Source organism: Felis catus, chromosome C2, assembly GCF_018350175.1.
Source record: "Felis catus isolate Fca126 chromosome C2, F.catus_Fca126_mat1.0, whole genome shotgun sequence".
NCBI lineage: Eukaryota > Metazoa > Chordata > Mammalia > Carnivora > Felidae > Felis > Felis catus.
Window position 1 is genome coordinate 38,804,810 of NC_058376.1, and position 18,267 is coordinate 38,823,076.

Genomic DNA, 18,267 nt, shown 5'->3' on the forward strand with positions numbered 1-18,267 from the left:
TGAGTGGATAGAGGGCAGGGGTTTGTAATGTTAACACACTACAGCACCTAATACAATGTGCAACTCAATTACAGGTAACTCACTAAAAAATTGATTGGTGCAGTCTTGGCTGTTCTGTCTATAAATATTTGGCAGGGTATGAGTATGGATTATCCACACTTCCCCCAAATCTATTTTCCATGTCCTTAAATTTTCATATTAGTCAAGTGAGATAATACATGAAAAAGACCATACTATAGTTTCTACATTAGTCAGTTCAGGCTGCCAAAACAAAATACCATAGATTGAGTGACTTAAACAACAGAAATTTATTTTGCACAGTTGTGGAGGCTGGAAGATTAAGATCAATGTGCCAGCGTGGTAGGTTCTGGTGAAAGATCTCTTCCTGATTTGCTTAGCTACATTCAAGTTGTGTCCTCACATGGAAGGGAAAGAAAGACAGAGAGAGGAGAGAGGGACAGAGAGACAGAGAGAGAGTTAGCCCTGGTATCTTTTCTTAAAAGGGCACTAATCTCATGCATGAGGGTCTCACCATTTGAGGCCTTGACCTCATTAAAACCTAGTTTTCTCACATCCAATCCATCTCCAAACACCACCATAGTGGGGATTAGAACTTCAACGTATGGATTTTGGAAAAAAACACAATTCAGTCTATAATAGTTTCTCAAAAATAATATCTTACTTTCCAAAGTCTTAAAAATGTAAATAAGTATATTCCCAGCAAAGAGAATTAACTAGAAATGCTAAATATCATTTGATTGTGATTCAGAATCACTAAATAGGGATACTAAACTTGAAAAATCATCTATTCTTTCTATTTCTAAGGGTGATAATCCCATTTTTACACTTATTTTTGAGCTTAATTTCATATTTTTGAAACATTTTATAATTAAACTGAAATTTCTCTAAGAGTTTTCACTTTTAAAAAATCCTGCAATATGGATAGAGAATAGAGATATAAGTGGATTAATTTTTGAAGTGTCTCTTATCATGCATTCTGATCATATTTGGTCTAAATTTATGTCCTTCATTCATTTAACTCTTGACGTTCCACAACTCTGATGGTTGTTAGTAGGGAACTATGTTCGGTGGCTTTTGCACAAGAGACATTTGTTTCTTTCACCAATTCTTTTTTTATTCATGCCATCTTTTTCTTACTCATATTTTTCAATATTGACATTGACTACTATTCCTAGATTTATCAAAGGTTTCTCTTTACCTTAACCTCAAACCTAATTGGCAATTTTCATCTACTATCCAATTCACTATTCCATGATACTGAACTATTGATAATGAATCTTAGTCTGAAACTTGACATATAAATAGTTTTGTAGATAATAATTATTAGATTTCAGTGAGAAAACAGTGAAAATTTCTTATCAACCTCATGAGGATATGTCTCAGCATGCTTATCATAGTACCCATCCTTAGAATATTAACATTTACAATATTACGATTGTTAATCCATATTTGGCTTTGAAAACATTTATTTTAATATATAATGAAAACCATTTTCTTTTAAAAAAGAGTCTTGAAAACTAATTTTAAAATATTTACATAAAATGATCTTAATTTCACTTCCTACCTACCATTTTGTTCAAACTGGAAATCATAAATGATAACTTGATAAAATTATTTTTTATTAAAATAATTCTAACACATAAATTAAAAAATATTTGTCATTTATAATTTCTGCAAGCTGTGATCCTAGAGAGTCAAATATTTTGAAGTTTATATTCTCATTGTAAGGGGAAACACATGGCTGACTAGTTCTTTGTTGATAGAAACCCCCAGTAATGATTTCAGAGAGAGAATTATATACTTTAGGATTCTCCATGTTAAGATGTTAAATAAAACTACTTGGGGCACCTGGGTAGCTCAGTCAGTTAAATGTCTGAATCTTGGTTTCAGCTCGGGTCATGAACTCACAGTCTGTGGGTTCAAGCCTTACCTTGAGTGCTGCGGTGGGAGAACAGAGCCTGCTTGCGATTCTCTCCATCTCTCTCTCTCTGTCCCTTCCTTGCTTATACTCTCTCTCTCTCAAAAATAAATAAATAGGGGTTCCTCATTGGGTCAGTCGGTTAAGCGTCCAGCTTCAGCTCAGTTGGTGGGTTCAAGCCCCATGCTGGGCTGTGTGCTGACAGCTCAGAGCCTGGAGCCTGTTTCGGATTCTGTGTCTCCCTGTCTCTCTGCCCCTCCCCCACTTGCATGTGCCTGCTTGCTCGGACGCATGCTTGCTCTCTCTCAAAAATAAATAAACATTAAAAAAATTAAAAATAAACAAATTAATAAATTAATTTACAAAAACTCTGTACTTTAAGGTTACTTTCTACTTTTCTAAATATCAGAAATTACTAACCTAAATATTATTTTTTTTGTCAATTTCAATTATTTTAATAGTTGAGGAGCTATTCAGAAAAAGTAACTGGTTATTATTTCTCTGACTTTCCTAAAAGAATTATTATTATTTGACATAATTTTCTCTTTGGAATGCTTTGTTAAGTGTCCAATAACCTTAATTGAAAGATGTTAACAGTTCAGAAAATTTTAATTCTATGATATTCTTTGTGTTTTGTGCATTATTAGCTAAAGAGACTGGTAATATATTGCTAAATCTGTTGGGATTTACTCACTCCAGTTTTAATAGACTAACTCCAACAAATCATAGACTAACACTTGAGAATGAATAATGGTCTTAAAGATATATGATGTATTTATCTGAATAATAATGAAGACTCAGCTATCTGTAAGGAAACTTCAGAAGGCTGTACTTCATTTTTTTTATTGCTAAGACAGTAGGAGAGGAATGAGAGAAACTAGTAGGAAAATTGAGTAAGTTTCATGGTCAGGAAATAAAAATGATAAATATAATATTGAAAAATACTTTACATAATCCTTTAGAAAATAAAGTACAAAAGAAAGAACTGAAAATAAAACAAAAAAAGCATAAAGTGTAATGAAAAAGTGGTAACATTTACAAATATTTTTAAATAATGTTGAAATGTTTCAAAATATTAAAATATTGTTTAAAAATGGGAAATAACATTAATATAAATATACAAGTCCTATAGCAGAAAACTATGCAACCTACTAGAAGATAATAAATATTATTATAGAAATATAATATAGAAAATAATATAGAAATATAATATAGAAAATAATAAATATTATGCAACCTACTAGAAGATAATAAATAAACTGAATAATAAATATTCAGTTTGAATAACTGAAGAATCATACTATGATTATGAAAATGCATAACATAAAAGAACATCTATAAATTATTATAATCCCAATAAAGAATCTGTTATGTTTTTGTTTCTTGCAAAATTATTCTACACCTGATCTAAGACTTCTCCAGTGCATTAAAATGATTTTTAAAACTATAGTACTAGTTGCCCAATAAATTGAGATTTTCAGCAAACTGAAAACTGACTTTTCCAAATGTGGTCTCCAAACCTCAGAAAGTGTACCCTGGGATTGGAAAGTGAACTGGAAAGCCCACCTTGGAGCTGGGACTCTGTGGACTGGTACTTACTGCTCTTGGGGAGAGGAAGGAGAAGACAGGTAGCTGTAAGAGAGCCCAGGCTAGTGGCACTCAGGGAGAGGAGTTGGGTTATCTTAGTCGTCACTCTCTTCATTTCCAGTACTCGGGATTCCCCTGAAAACTCCAGCAAATCTGAAGAAGAAAAGATTCCATTTTGCTGTAGACCATTTTTTCATTCCTGTTCATTCCTCCACATTGACCTAAAGGAACACAATGTAGGTTTTCAAAATTCTTGAATGCCTTTATTCTGAGAAACAAAATTGAAAACATAACCTCAAGATTATTTAAAGACTATTCTGTTTTATAGAACAAAGTTAATTCTTCAGTTTTAGTCAGAATAAGAACTTACACAGGAACTGGAGATAATGAATCTATATTATAATTGTCTACAATTAAAAAAAAAACCCTACAATCTTGGTGTAGGATTGTGTATATATTCCTCACATATAATAGATTAGAATATTCCAAACCATAATGTATGTATATATTTACTTTATAGTAGATGATAACATCTATGATGAAAGAAGTAGTGTGGGGGACATTAAAATTCTTATTGTCAAATAAGAATTAAAGTTCTCTTTTATACTTTAGCTTCAAACCATAGACCAAAATATATTTTAAATAGATTAAAATATGACAATAAAAATGTTAGATGACTGCATAAATCTATATGTGTATATCATGGCAAAAGCATTTCAAATCATGACCCACAAGTCAGACATCATAACACAGAAGTTTGATAGGCTTGATTACATAAAATTATAAGACTTATCTATCAACTGAAAAGACCACAAATGAAGAATAAACAAAAAATTGTTAAAAATGTCCAACTTTCTATGGAAAGAGATGTTGCAACAGAAAATCTGAATGAAAAAAATAATCAAATTTCATTAACAACCATTTCAAAATTAATGAATTCATATGGACAAAAGTAGTAAGACACATTTATGGTAACTTGTAAATACCAAATATTTAACACTTATCAATATTAGATTGGCAAATTTTTTTAATTATAATATTTGATGTTAGTATTATAGAGGTGAAAATCCTTCAGATGCTGTTGGTGGAGGATGAATTTATATAATCTTTCTACAATATAATTTGGCAATATTTATCAATAGTCTTTAAATAATATTGTTTATTCCAATTGGTCTGGAAATAGTATGTTTCAGAATTACCTTCAGGAAATGAGACAGGTACAGAGATGTATGAATAAGAGTGACTTCTCAGTTCCCAAAAAGAGTGCTCAGTTCTGAGAGAGAGAAATGATTTAGGACCATGTGTATTTGGGGACTTGAGCAAGAAGTGGGATTTGGAACTCATTGTAAAGTGTCTAAGCAAGGAATAAGAATAGGTAATTCAGAGGTGTGGCAGGCTTATTTTTTGTTTCTTTTTCTTCCTGTTTTTTAATTTTTAGATTTACAGATAATGGCAGAAATTAAGGGAAATACAAGTAATATATAATAGAAAGGTACATTGACAACAGCTGCAATGGCAGCTTCACTTTTTAATACTCAGTGTTTTTAAAATAAACCTTTTTTATTCCCCCTTGGACATGTATTCTTAGTTGGACAATTTTCAAGGCATATGTTCTTAGCTGGGCAATTTTCTTCCAGGTGGAGACTGAGTGATCTATAGCCTTACTTACTCATGTAGCTTCTCTCAGTTTCAGTTTGTATCTCCTGAGATCACCTTGGAAGTTTACACATGGGACGTTTTTATTGGCTGGATCTTCATTCAGTTGTCCAGAACACAGATCACATGATTACATTTAACTGAAGTGAAGCCAGAAAATGTTTTCCTATGTGCACTGAAAGAAAAGGAAACATGTTTGTTATTCGCTAGAAATCTCTTCCCCAGTATATCCTTGTGATTACCAAATATTTTTTCACTTCTTTTCCCTCACACAAACCACTTCCATACTCTGTCTAAAGACACAACCTAACGTCCCATCAAGCCAAGGCATCCAATTCGAAGACTAAGCTCTTCAGATATTCACAGTCTTATTCATGATATCTGGATGTATTTGTCAAAGGACAAATTATTAATTATTAATGCTTCTCTCTACCCATACACAAAATACAGTGATAGCACACAGCCAAGAGGAAGTGCTTCTTAATATAAATGCTCTCATTTGGAAATAGAGAATGAGAAACACTGAGTAGTCACTTATCTATAGCAATTATGAAAACATCCCAGACTGGCAATCAAAGATCCCTCTGCCTTGGCAGTAGTCGTACTTCCTTGAAGAAACTGAATTCTCCTTTGTACATTCTTTTTTGTTTCCCTCAATTCTTCCCTATGGGAGAATTCAATCTGTAAGTTATATTCCTTGGGCACATCGAAGTATGCTCTTCGGGGAGACTGCATAGCTTTTATAGTCCACTTCTTGCCTCCACCAAGTTTGGGGATCCTGAGGTTGTTTGAAGTTTTAAATAGACTTTTTTTTGTCTATCTGGACAATGCTACTTTCATGCAATAGTTTCATGAAAAACACAGTAGACTCCTAAAATGTCATATTCATGTGTCTATAATCACAGTTTAAGATCTTTTGAAGACATAATTGTAAAGCCCAATTTTTTTCTTTGCTTTCTCTGTCCTTTAGACCATAAATAATTAGCATGAGGATATTTGCAATGTGGGCTTGGGAGGGGAGGCAGTACACTGAATCCGACCTTTGTGGTAGGGTTCAGCCTTAGTGGGTTTTGTTGCTCAAAGCTTCTTTCAGTTTTAATCCCTTATTATGTGGCTTCTATAAATAGTTGATTTTCCAAACTTTGGAGTTCCCAGTTGTCTGGGCTTTCTTTTCCTCGTTTCATTTCTGCTTGAAAGCTGGCTATCCTTTGCTGGGTTCGTGTCTTTCCTGTAATATTTTACTAAAGGCCAAATGTGAAAGTATATTATTAATCAGTACCTCTCTAGCTACTTTCTCTAAAGCTACAAGTCAAATAGGCACTTAATCCTCTACATTGAGTATTCATTTTCCTCCTTCTGTCAATCACATTAAACACAAATTGTAACACCGTCCTCTCCTTGAAATATGTTCTTTCCTTTGATCAACTACAATGTACTCTGCAGGATATTTTCCTAACTCACTGTTCTCTCCTGCTCAGTTGGCTCTACTGGAAGCACTTTCTTTTCCTAGACTTTAGATATGGGAGTTCCTCAGTTCAGTTGTCACACTTCTTGTCTCTTTTTAGACTCACTACCTTGGGGAGTTCATCAATTGCCATAGCTTTAAATAATATTTATATGATAATAAATCCTGGGTTATCATCTCAATCCCAGCCTTTCCTATGACATAATTTTATTTCTTAAATGATATAGTGGTGCTCATCGCACTAAAAAAATACACACATACACACGGATATACAGAGTCGCCCATATTTTCAGAAAGAGAAGAGGAATGAAAGGCATAAAACCATAGAACATTGTATACATGTGTTTGTTTATCCAGTCTTAAAATGTAAACTCAATGGCAACAGTAACTGATATGGCAAATGTTACATTCCCAGGTATGTTGTACAAATGAATATTTGTTGACTGGATGGTTGGTTTAATACACATTAATGAAATTTTACTTCAGTAGAAATGTGCTAATTTTCAGAATAACTCATTGTAATGCAGATATGCCCTCTATACTTAAATAACACATCAGTTGTGTGATATTTTACTCTCTTTTCTAGATCCCAATGCTCTGGCTGGCCAGACTGGCCCTGATCATGCTCTTATAGGAGGAATAGTGGCTGTAGTTGTATTTGTTACGCTGTGTTCTATATTTCTGCTTGGTCGATATCTGGCAAGACATAAAGGTAGGTAATATTTAACAAAGTATTCTTAACTTTGGCAAAAATATATTCTAAAGACTAGCTGAATCGTGAAATATTAAATGAGTGTATGCATATACGTGACAGAGAGATCTAAATATGAAATTATTTCAGGGAATTCTTGATTATTTTAATGAAAGTTGGATTCGTTTAGCAAAATAATGTTTAGCCAATGGCCAAAGGTTACAGAGTGAGTCACTGGCTCAGGGAAAAAAATAGCAAGTTTGTATTTATCTCTAGGATTGACATTCAACTATAATGTTAAGTGTTCAGCCAACGTTTTTGTCTGTAGGTTTATAGACACACATATGGCCGTATCAGTGAGGAAAATGTGTGATTTTTTTGCAGTGAGCTAGGTAGCAAACTATTGACATAATCTACTTTTAAGTGGAGTTTTCAAAATGAAAGATGACACGTTTGATGTGATCATTATCAACATCTTCACAAAGGGCCCTGATTGCTACAGCTGCATGGATCACATGGTCTGTATCCATCATTAAAGAAATCAAACTACTCATTACCCATTCCAGTTAGGCAGTTGCGCCCAGTTAACCTGGCCACTGCTTCATCTATAACATATACCTGAAAACTGATAGTGTGCAACATGAGAAGAGTGAAATGTATGGTTTATTATGTCTCAGAATCTGTTCTCACATATAAGAAATCGGGCATAAGTTCCTTCCTCAATGAATGCAGTGCTAACGCTGGCTATTTTACCAGTCTCACAGAATTAACAAATATATATATATATATTTTTCTCTCAATACCCACAGGAACATATTTAACAAATGAAGCTAAAGGAGCCGAAGATGCACCAGATGCTGACACAGCCATTATCAATGCTGAAGGCAGCCAAGTCAATGCTGAAGAGAAAAAAGAGTATTTCATTTAAAATGCAGGCCAAGATTATGAGTTTTCCTTACCAGGCTGGCTGCTGGAGAAAACTGGCTATCATCTTTCAGAATTCATTTCTACCATCTTCTGCTACCTTTATTAACTTCCATACCGTACTGCTATCAGTGGCCAGTGTATACCAACAATCAGCTGTCGAAAGCATCATTCTTTAATTACTGTACCATCCATAATGCAGGACATTTCTTACTGCCTAAATTCCACACCATTGCTCTCTTAACATACAGTGCTTGAATATACAGCCTTAACAATGTTAATCATCTCCTTGGATCATGGTATTGAGTTGTTTTTATACATTGAAAAAAAGTATGCAAAGTGTTTTTTTTCCCCCTCATCTTTTCCCCCATTAAATCATAAATTTTGTCAGTTTGCCACTGGACAGCTTTCACGAGTAGTAGGATTAGGTAAAGACCTAACGTGTTTAAGTTTAATCAGAGATTAGAGGTTTACGGTGTTTTCCACATGTCCACCTTCAAAGACATGTTTGGAAACATATGCCCTAGAAAACACACTGTAGAATAGATTCTGGAATGTTTGAGATTATACTAGTAAAGCTGTATCAATTTGCTATTTAAAAATATAGTATTTGATACAGGAGCCATGTGTATGAATTGCAATCATGCCATGACATCTTATATATAATTATATAGATTCCACCATTAGGTTATTTTCGCTTCATTTACCAGTAAGTTTTTACAAACATGTTACTGCTTTGGGAATCACAAAGATTTCATTCATTTCTCTAATTTGATTCTGTAATTTATTTGCTCCATAAGAACTCACCTGCCTAAACAAAACTGAAGTATCCATAGGGCACAATTTTGAAACATTTAGTATCTGTATATAGTGCATATAATAAATCCAATTAAACATTATTTGATACATATTTAACTTTTTTGGCTGTAGGTAATTCAGTCATAAGTAAGCATTTTCTAATGTCCATTATATCCCTTTAGATATTACTTAAACCAATATTATAAGTAGATAACATGTATTAGTATTTTTGTCTGTATGTCCTAGCACTGTTCAACAACAAATTTTTCTAGTTCTTGTTAATTTTTATTTGTTATACAATGGAAGCACAATGTTATAAGGAAAGGTAATTTTAAGCTAACAACCAGTGCACAGCCTCAGGTTTTCAATTACAACCACAGTTGAATAATAACCTAAAAGTAAACTCTTAGTTTGCTAAAAATTAAAAAAAAATAATAATAATTTGGCAGTTCCAGAGCTGCTTACCTATGTTGGTTTGCCAAAAAGAAGTGTTTAAGATATGTTTTCTGTATAAATGAACTAATTCTTTATTAAATTCCTGTCTATGCATTTTGTGAGGTACAAACTTATGAAACAGTGAGTGATGGAGAATTTCTGCCATGCTTTTAACTCCAAGGTGAAAGTCTCTTTCTCTGGATTATTTCTGAAATTTTGGTGTATTTAACCATTAAGAAATGCTGTATTCTTACATATGATACAGAGTCAATCTAAAGTCATATTATTTCTTCTAGTAAAATACAATATTGCTAGATTAGTTCTCATTAAATTTATTATATGCTAAAAATTAAAAATCCAGTTAGATAAAAAATTATTTTCCCATTCAGAAGCATTGCACCTTTAAGAAGAAAACAAATAGGACAATACGGTAGCTATACTTGTGATGTCTGAAAGCATGATGGCCTATGGTTTTAAAAATAATATCTTGGAATTTATTTTTGGGAAATGAGAATGGTTGAGTATGACATCATGTATTAATATCAAATGGAAGACAAGGGTGCTGTATCTTATTTATCAGAAAAGTATAAACTTTTAAAGACAACGTTAGAATTTTTAAATTGTTTTTTTTTTTATTGTTGAAGCATTTATCTTGTTGATTTCTTACAAAACAAAAAGGACGATGTCAGTCAAGCAGCACTTTTTCAGAATATACAGAACATAAATAATATGATGTGGTTGAGTGTTAACATAATAAATCATATACAGTATGACATTTTAAGGAAATAAGTCTGCATTGATGTGATTGCATGCTTGTTTTTACAGTTCACTCCATACCATCTGTGGAAAAATGCAATAATATGTTAATATAGTATGGTAGTTTGAGAGAATCAGGTAGGTGCTACTAGACACATTGAAACTAGAATAGGTTTATAAACTGTTCATATCTTTCAATGCATAATCTTTAGAAAGACTCCACAAAACAAAATTCATCCTGTTAGTACAAAATGGAAAGGTTCTTATTACAGAAGTAAGTTGTATAAACTGCATCATCAATGACTATTTAAAGCTTAATTTCAGGATGCACTTACAAAATTGCTACTCTTCATTGATGCTGTATTTACATCCCTCTTCATTTTGTCTATATTCTACTTGGCTCCAACTGCTAAATTGTTGCCTAAATAACTCAATCATTATTTATAGCACTGTAAAATTAGAAATCAAAAATTGGTTGTATTTCAAAATTTTTGACTCTTTTAACCCATTAGAGTAATATAAAAACTCATTAGAACTCTTTAAAAGAAACTAATATATTATGATTTGTGGGCTCTAATAAAATGTTTTGCCAGTTAAGATAGTTCGATTTGAATTAGGTATCATTTTTAGTTACTGAAAAATATAGCAATAGAATCATATTTTCCTATCTGTAAAATGTATTTTATTTCCACTAAACAAGGACATAAATTGTAAAAATTCTGACCATTTCTGCCAAAATCAGGAAAAAAACCCAAAATAACATTTCAAAATAGAACCATGTCAATTGCAATGTCTGAAATGTGCACATGCGTATGCACAGAGAGCCAAATTCTGTCTCTGCTTATTGAGCACAGAAGCTACGGAACTCAACTGAAGGAGTGTGAACACACACACACCCCTAGTAGAATATGGAGTATTATTCTTTACCAAAAGTAGCTATTCTCTGCCAGTGTACTGTTTACAGTGTAAATTGATCGTTCTCCATCAAAGAAGTGTAAACAGCATTCTTTTTTTCTTCCATTCTTGAGTGTCCTAGATAGAATGATTATTAAAATTAGGAAGAAAAAGGAACGTTTGTGAGTACAAAAGCAAAGATAGAGCACATGCGCAGAGTATTGATATGTGTATGTTTATGTGTGAGTGTGTGTGTGTGTGTGTGTGTGTGTGCGCGCGCATGTAAGAGAGAAAGAGAAAGAAAGATAGAGAGAGAGAAATTTCAACTTGTTTTCTTTTACCAGAGAATCCAAGAAGCAGTTTAAGGAACCTGATTTTGGAGTTTAATCTAGAAACTGGATGATCTCATATTGATTCAAGATGATTAATATTGCATTGAAATCCCACAATTAAAATAGAGAAAGAAAACTAACTTTCCTAAATATGGCAAAGAAGCTAACACCTCATTTATTTTCATTTCTTTGTAAAAATATAAATATCTCAAATTAAAAGGACAGGCTCACTTGTAATTATGTACTCATGATTGTAACAGCATTGAGATTCCATATAGGCACATGTACAGCAGCTGTTTGACGGTGATGGTTCTTCCATGTGACATACCAGTTATCGTGTAATTTAGTGCCACTTATTGCAAAGTGTTACCAAGGGGAACATTGAAAGTACTTTTTCTTTTCCTTTGGACATAAGGATAATTTGATGAATGATAAAATGAACTTCATTTTACATGTTTTAATTGTGGAGAAAATGCAAAACCTCGTATCTTACTGCAACTTCCCTTTCATATTGCTAATTACGTAGAGCCCACTAAAAGTGCCCAATATTATCCCCCTTTGCGAATGGTAATCTGTGATGAATATACGAAATAAAACAAACAAAAAGAGCTGGCAACCACAGCTGAAATAAGTGAAACATCTAACGAGAATTACTGCGTAATGCTTTTTATTAAGTGGCACAAAGTACACACTAAAAACTATGCAAAATATAGGTAACTACAGTGTACGTACATGTAAGTATCTTGTACTTGCTGTGTATGGATGTTGGAAACCCATGTAATTATAATATGCATTTTGAATATTGGGAAAGAGGAAATCTTAGTGTAGATAATAGAATTTGTTTTGAAATATACACTGGCAATATTGAAATATACTCAGTGCAATATCTGAAATTCTATTGCTGGATACTTCATGCAAAGGGATTTTAAAGAATTCTTTAACACCATCCAAGAGGTTGCTAATCTTCACCTCCCACGCACTAAAGCATTAATTAAAAATGCAGTTGATTCAACAACAACACTTTAAGTTTTTCTTAATCATTAATGTGACACAATAAAATTATTTGGCCTACTTTTTAGCACAACTGGAGAGAAAGAAATAACCTGAGTTTCAAACTTTGCTTGATATCTAATTGAATTTGGAATTCTTAAACTTTCTTTGAAATGTGTGTATATTTTAATAGGTTATGGTACTTTTATTATAAGTACAGATTTATTCAGTCAAAGAACACAGGTTACCCTTAGTCAGTAGTTAGAGTCACTATATCTTAATGGGAAATTTTTTAGACCTTTGTTCTATTTATTTTATTTTTTCCCCCTTTCTCTCCCTATTGTGTCCCAGACATACCCTTTGCACTTATACCCTTCCAAAGGCAACGGATTGAAAGTAGCAAGATTATAAAGACAGCTAAAGGGGACGACGTGTAAGAATGGGTTCTAAACTCATCAGCATTTTTATGTATTGAGATTATTAATATTGAATGCAATAGTTATTGGATATAGCTGGTAAGTTCTCTGCCATGCATACTTACAATAATCCTTCTACCTCTCACTTTTAACATGGGCTATGATATAGAAGAAATAATGATTTACAGGATATCCCAGGAAGCACTCTTTGGGACTATCATAACAGTCCTCTCCCTAGCCCCTGGGAAATCTCAAAAGCCAATTTCTTTTAGTGTATTCAGTGGTGTATGGATCTGCATTGGTTTTCCTTTTCTATCATTAACTTTTCCTATAGGCAAAATATGCTAATTTTATAAGGATATTTCTTCTCATGCCTACTGATATTTCAATGTAATATAATTGTGTTGATTTTTAAAGAATAATTTAAATGGCAACACTTTGGAATCCAATCTGACATTTCATTTAATATTTAAAATGCAACAATTTCTCATAAATTAATGCTGTGCTTTTAAGTAAAAATTATGTAAATGATTTATTTTCCCAAGAAGTGTTATCTATGTAAGACAAAAATTTAAGTATTTAAAATTGCCTCCTTATTAACAAATAATACCTGAACAATGAATGCAAAGTCTTGCCACAAATGCCCACTTTATTGTGTCTGCTTAGACATAATATGAATTTTTCAAATGATGTAATTTAATTTTCGAAAAGGAAATTACATTTTAAAAGCAGATTTTTCTTTAGAAAAAAAAAGACACAAGAAAATATTTCAAATTATGATGTTGAATCTATAAAATATGCTTCAAGTAAGATGTTTCTATGTTATGTGGTTATGTTACAAATAATATTAGGTCGAATCTTTACCATCTTTTCCATATATATATATATATGTGTGTTATATATATATATATATATGTTAGTTACAAGAAATGTATGGTTATTTTGGAGAGAATGGGCCCACATGTGAAAAATATGTAAAGAGAAAACACTATTTTCCCCTATAACACATACTGTATATTTCAAAAGAAAAAAAAAGTTAAAAGATATTTGAAGATTGCAGGGGCAAAAAAAAGAAAAAAAAAAAGGCCTCCCAGGGCTCAGCACTTAAGCACTTTTCCCACATCCAGGGTCAGAACAGCGGTGATTTCCCACACGGACTTTTAAGTGCGGTATGAATGCGACATTACACTTCTATTATACACAGTACTGTTAAACCTCAAATGTTTTCTTTCTTCAGATGCTTTTCCTTGTACATGCTCCTAGTAGACACTTTTCTCTTTATATTTGCTGATAGTGAAAGTTATATGCAATAAAATATTTGATGGTTGAAAGCAGTGGTCACCAGTTGGTTAAAAAACAAACAAACTGAACAAACTATGAAATGTAAACTGAATTGTTATCTCTATCTTTTTTGCGTTTCTCTGTGTTTCTAATGTATTGAATGATTCTCATAAATAGAAAAATAATTTAGAGATTTTTCAAAACTAGTACTTTCTCCTTATAAATGTATAAAATTTTAATCTCTTTACAAATTTATTTAACTGTACCTGCTGTACTTATTGTAGATTCAATGATGCAGTTAAGTAGTAACCCAAGAGTTTGGGATTACTGACCTATTTTCTTCATATTCAGTTCACATCAGTATTTGTGAATTGGTTGTTTAGCTTTTCATTCAACCAAAAAAATATTCCCTCAAGAAAGCTCCATTTTTATCATAAATATTTCAACCTAATCAACATTGGAACAAGTCTGCCATGTTAAAAAAATTTAAAGACTTATCTCTGAAAATGGTACCCAGAAATGCAGGTGTTCCCAGTAATGTAGCTTCAAAAATAAAATGTTCTATTTATATGACATGAAATTCATAACTTTTGGAAGGGTATATTTATGACAACATAAAAATAAATTCTGTGCTGTAAAGAAGATTCGCCAAAATAAACATATTGCACAGAAGATAGAAAAACACAATTATTGAATCTACTGTTATCATAAACATCATCAAAAAACAAAATGCATATTGTAATATTAGGTACATGACACTTGCATGTTGATATGCCTATATACTTACAAAGTATTCAATGTGTACTTAGTGGCGCTTAAAATATGTCATGTACAACTCTTATAAACATTCTTACAGGGTTCCCATTTGCACTTCATCTTTCAGTAAAGTCTTGTCAGAAAAAAATGTCTGATACATATGGAAAAATAAAATTTGAATTTTAGTTATCTGTTGGACACTACTGAATTGTCTATTCATTTAGTTCATTTTCTTAGGTCTGAAAGCAGACATTGAAAGATGGAACTTTCTTTTTTCCCACTGACAGGTTATAAAAGATGTTACAAACCAAACATTATTTTACATATCTTTTTCAACTGACCACATTATCCATTCATTTTAGATTTTCTAGTGATGCCTATTTTCCTTGTAAACTTCTAAGTGGAATTTTTAAAAATTAAGCAGTAGTAGAATAAATGTTATTTGTACAACATTTAATCGTTACTCCTTGGAGAATATGAACCTTGTAATATGGTCACTAAGGGTAAAAAAAAATGTTGCTGACTTAGGGAAATCTGTTTGAGATTGCCAAAATTTTAATAATCTGTTAAGGTAATATTACATTCACTTATGTGTGTTTACTAATGTTGACTAGGAACAGAAGCAAAAATACCTAAACCTATTTTTTTTAATTTTCACACTCTAACCAGTATTATATATTTCAACTACCTAAGATAATACAATTAATAATATATCCATCCTAAGCTTATGCCAATAAGAATTTGAGATAAGCTTTTAAATTTATGGGAGATTTTCTTTGTGTCTTTGGAAGTTCACTTACCATAAGGTATTTTATAGTCTACTTTAAATAACAGATTTTGTTATACAGGGTAAGCCAAAGGCTGTACAAGAATTAGTGTCATTGGGTCTGATATTTGTGTTAGACCATGAAATATTCCATTAAAATTTATCTGTAAATACAAGGCAAGATTTTGTATCTGGTTTATTTTATTAAATAACATTTTATTTACTTTAATTCATTTTTTCCTAGCAAAAGCAGCCCTGCGATACAATTTAACAAAGTTGATTCTGCATCAAAGATAGAATTCAACACATCTGAAAGCAAATGATGGCATTTGATATAATCACATTCTTTGACACAATCGTTGTTTTTTTCCTGCTATCCAAAATGCCCATTTTATATGGCTGCACAGACATATACACATACGACATCCGTATTACCTAGATTAAAATCAACTCTGTTTTCATATTGGCAATTGTTTCCGTTAAAATATTCTTCGGCATTTTTTGTTTAACCAAGGAGCCTCACTGGAAATTCTACTTCATATAATTCACTAAAGGATAGAGTTAAGTTTAGGTGTTCTTAATTATCATTGCATAGTGGCTTTAGTCCATGAGAGAGATCCTCATTATATGACAATCCTGAAATGATGCTAAAAATAAGTGCACACTTTTTTAAAACAAGAAGTTCTAGGAAATACATAGTTTAATTTTTTTCAAACCATATTTGTTTTGTGCAATTTAAGGATTATTTTTAAATGTTTTGAAATCCAACAAATAAAAAATAGAAACGAGATTAAAGGAAAAAAGCAGTTTCCTGGTTGCATTTTAAATGCCACCTTGTGCTACTCTACATTGCATGTTATTTATTGAAAACATAACTATTGAACACCTACTACATAACAAGTCAGTCAAATTCATGAAGTACACTAAGAACATGAATATAGCATTTTATACCCAGACCTTCAAAACTTTACTAAATTATCGTTCCAAGTAATGACCATTTTCTGTATTTTTGTCATTCCTATATTGGACAGAGGAGTGGGCATATTCTGTTAATAATAAGAAGAAGTAGTATAAGAAGTAGAATTTAAAAATATAGAAGTGTCATGATTCCAGCTAAAAAAACAAGCAAATAAATAGAATGTCTTTCAACCAGTGTTCGTGGTCTTAAATTTGATAGATTAGCTCTCTCTGAAGATGTTTAATGTTGACTCTTTAAAAAATAGATCTGATTATTGAATTAATACTTTATTATGTAGAAAATTTAGGAAATTAATATAACAATGGCCAGAGTCTGTACATTATTATTAAAAGTTCTAAAAACACATGTCCTTCACATACTACCAAAACTCTAATTCACTTTTTTGTTACTAAATGAAGTCCTTACACAGATGTAGGGTGCATATAATATAATCATGTGGCAAATTTAAAGAATATATTTTCACATAGATTGGAGGTAGAGTGGGCCTTTTAAACTAATGAATTATTGCTGGAAAACAACAATATGACCATCACTTTAAGATTTGAAAACATATAACTATTAACATTGGTGTCAGAAATATATGTCTTCTTTACTCACAAATTAAGAGAATATCAGGAAGTAGAAATTTTTCAATGTGTTGGGAGAGAAAATGATTAAAAGGGAATTAGAAAATTCCTAAAGTGTGTCTATTTGGCAATTTTATCAAATGGGAACATGTCCTAATACCCTTCTGCCAGAGATCAGAGAAACTTTACAAAATGGGATCTCAAAGGTTCAGTGCTCCCACAAACTCTTAGTCCCAGGCAGAAGGATTTTGGACTCTAAGGACTCCCACTCTAACCACATAATCTGCCAATTATATATTCATTTGCTTTGAAAATAACTTTAAAATTGTATACGTTTCCATGAAAAAGAAAAACTATCAACTTTACACCCCTTGCTATAAAATAAATTCCCATGCTTCAGGCTATATTTTCCGGCACTAATTCACACTTATATTACCTCATGTAACACTAAAGTCCCTTCTTTGGTTTGTAGGTGTCATAGAAGGCATTATTTTTTGTCAGATTTTGCTTATAGATTTTCCTGCTAATCTGATGGAGCCATGTCAAATTGGACATACACACAATACTTTGCTCAGAAATTGGGGCCCACTTCAAGTGTAACCATGAACTCTAGCTTAAGAATCTGCAATAACTTTACACCAAACATCACATTCCCAGCTGCTGAAATGCTTCTCACTCATGTTTGTCCTTCTTGTATGCAGCCACTAGCTATGATATTGATGCTAAGATATTGCAATATGGCTCCCTTTGCCCTTTCCTGACATAAAGTGCCTAAAACCCTTGGACTCTCCGGAAGTGATACATTTCTTTTTCTTATCAGATGACTAGTCGCTGAGGGCTTCTGGACAGCCTCAGGATGGCAGCTGGTCACCAGGGGAACCATCCAGGTGATCAGAGGGTTAGAATTTCTAGCCCGAACACCTGACCTCTTGGAGAGGAGAGGTGCTGAGGGTAGGGTTAATCACCAGGGACCAATGACTTAATCATGCCTGTGTAATAAAGCCCCATAAAAATCCCTAAAGTGTGGCAGAGAGCT

At 32.3% G+C, this 18,267-nt stretch overlaps 1 protein-coding gene across 3 annotated transcripts in view; it reads left to right on the forward strand.

Annotated features, from left to right (window-relative positions):
* CADM2 (cell adhesion molecule 2) overlaps nt 1-15,867 on the forward strand; it is a 1,068,777-nt gene extending 1,052,910 nt beyond the window's left edge. For all 3 annotated transcript variants that reach the window (XM_019839555.3, XM_019839556.3, XM_003991537.6), the window contains 2 exons: nt 7,234-7,359; nt 8,148-15,867. In XM_019839555.3, coding sequence (XP_019695114.1) covers nt 7,234-7,359; nt 8,148-8,266 — 245 coding nt within the window. In that variant the 3' untranslated portion in view covers nt 8,267-15,867. The remainder of the gene's footprint in view (nt 1-7,233; nt 7,360-8,147) is intronic.
* Nucleotides 15,868-18,267: the final 2,400 nt, after the last annotated feature.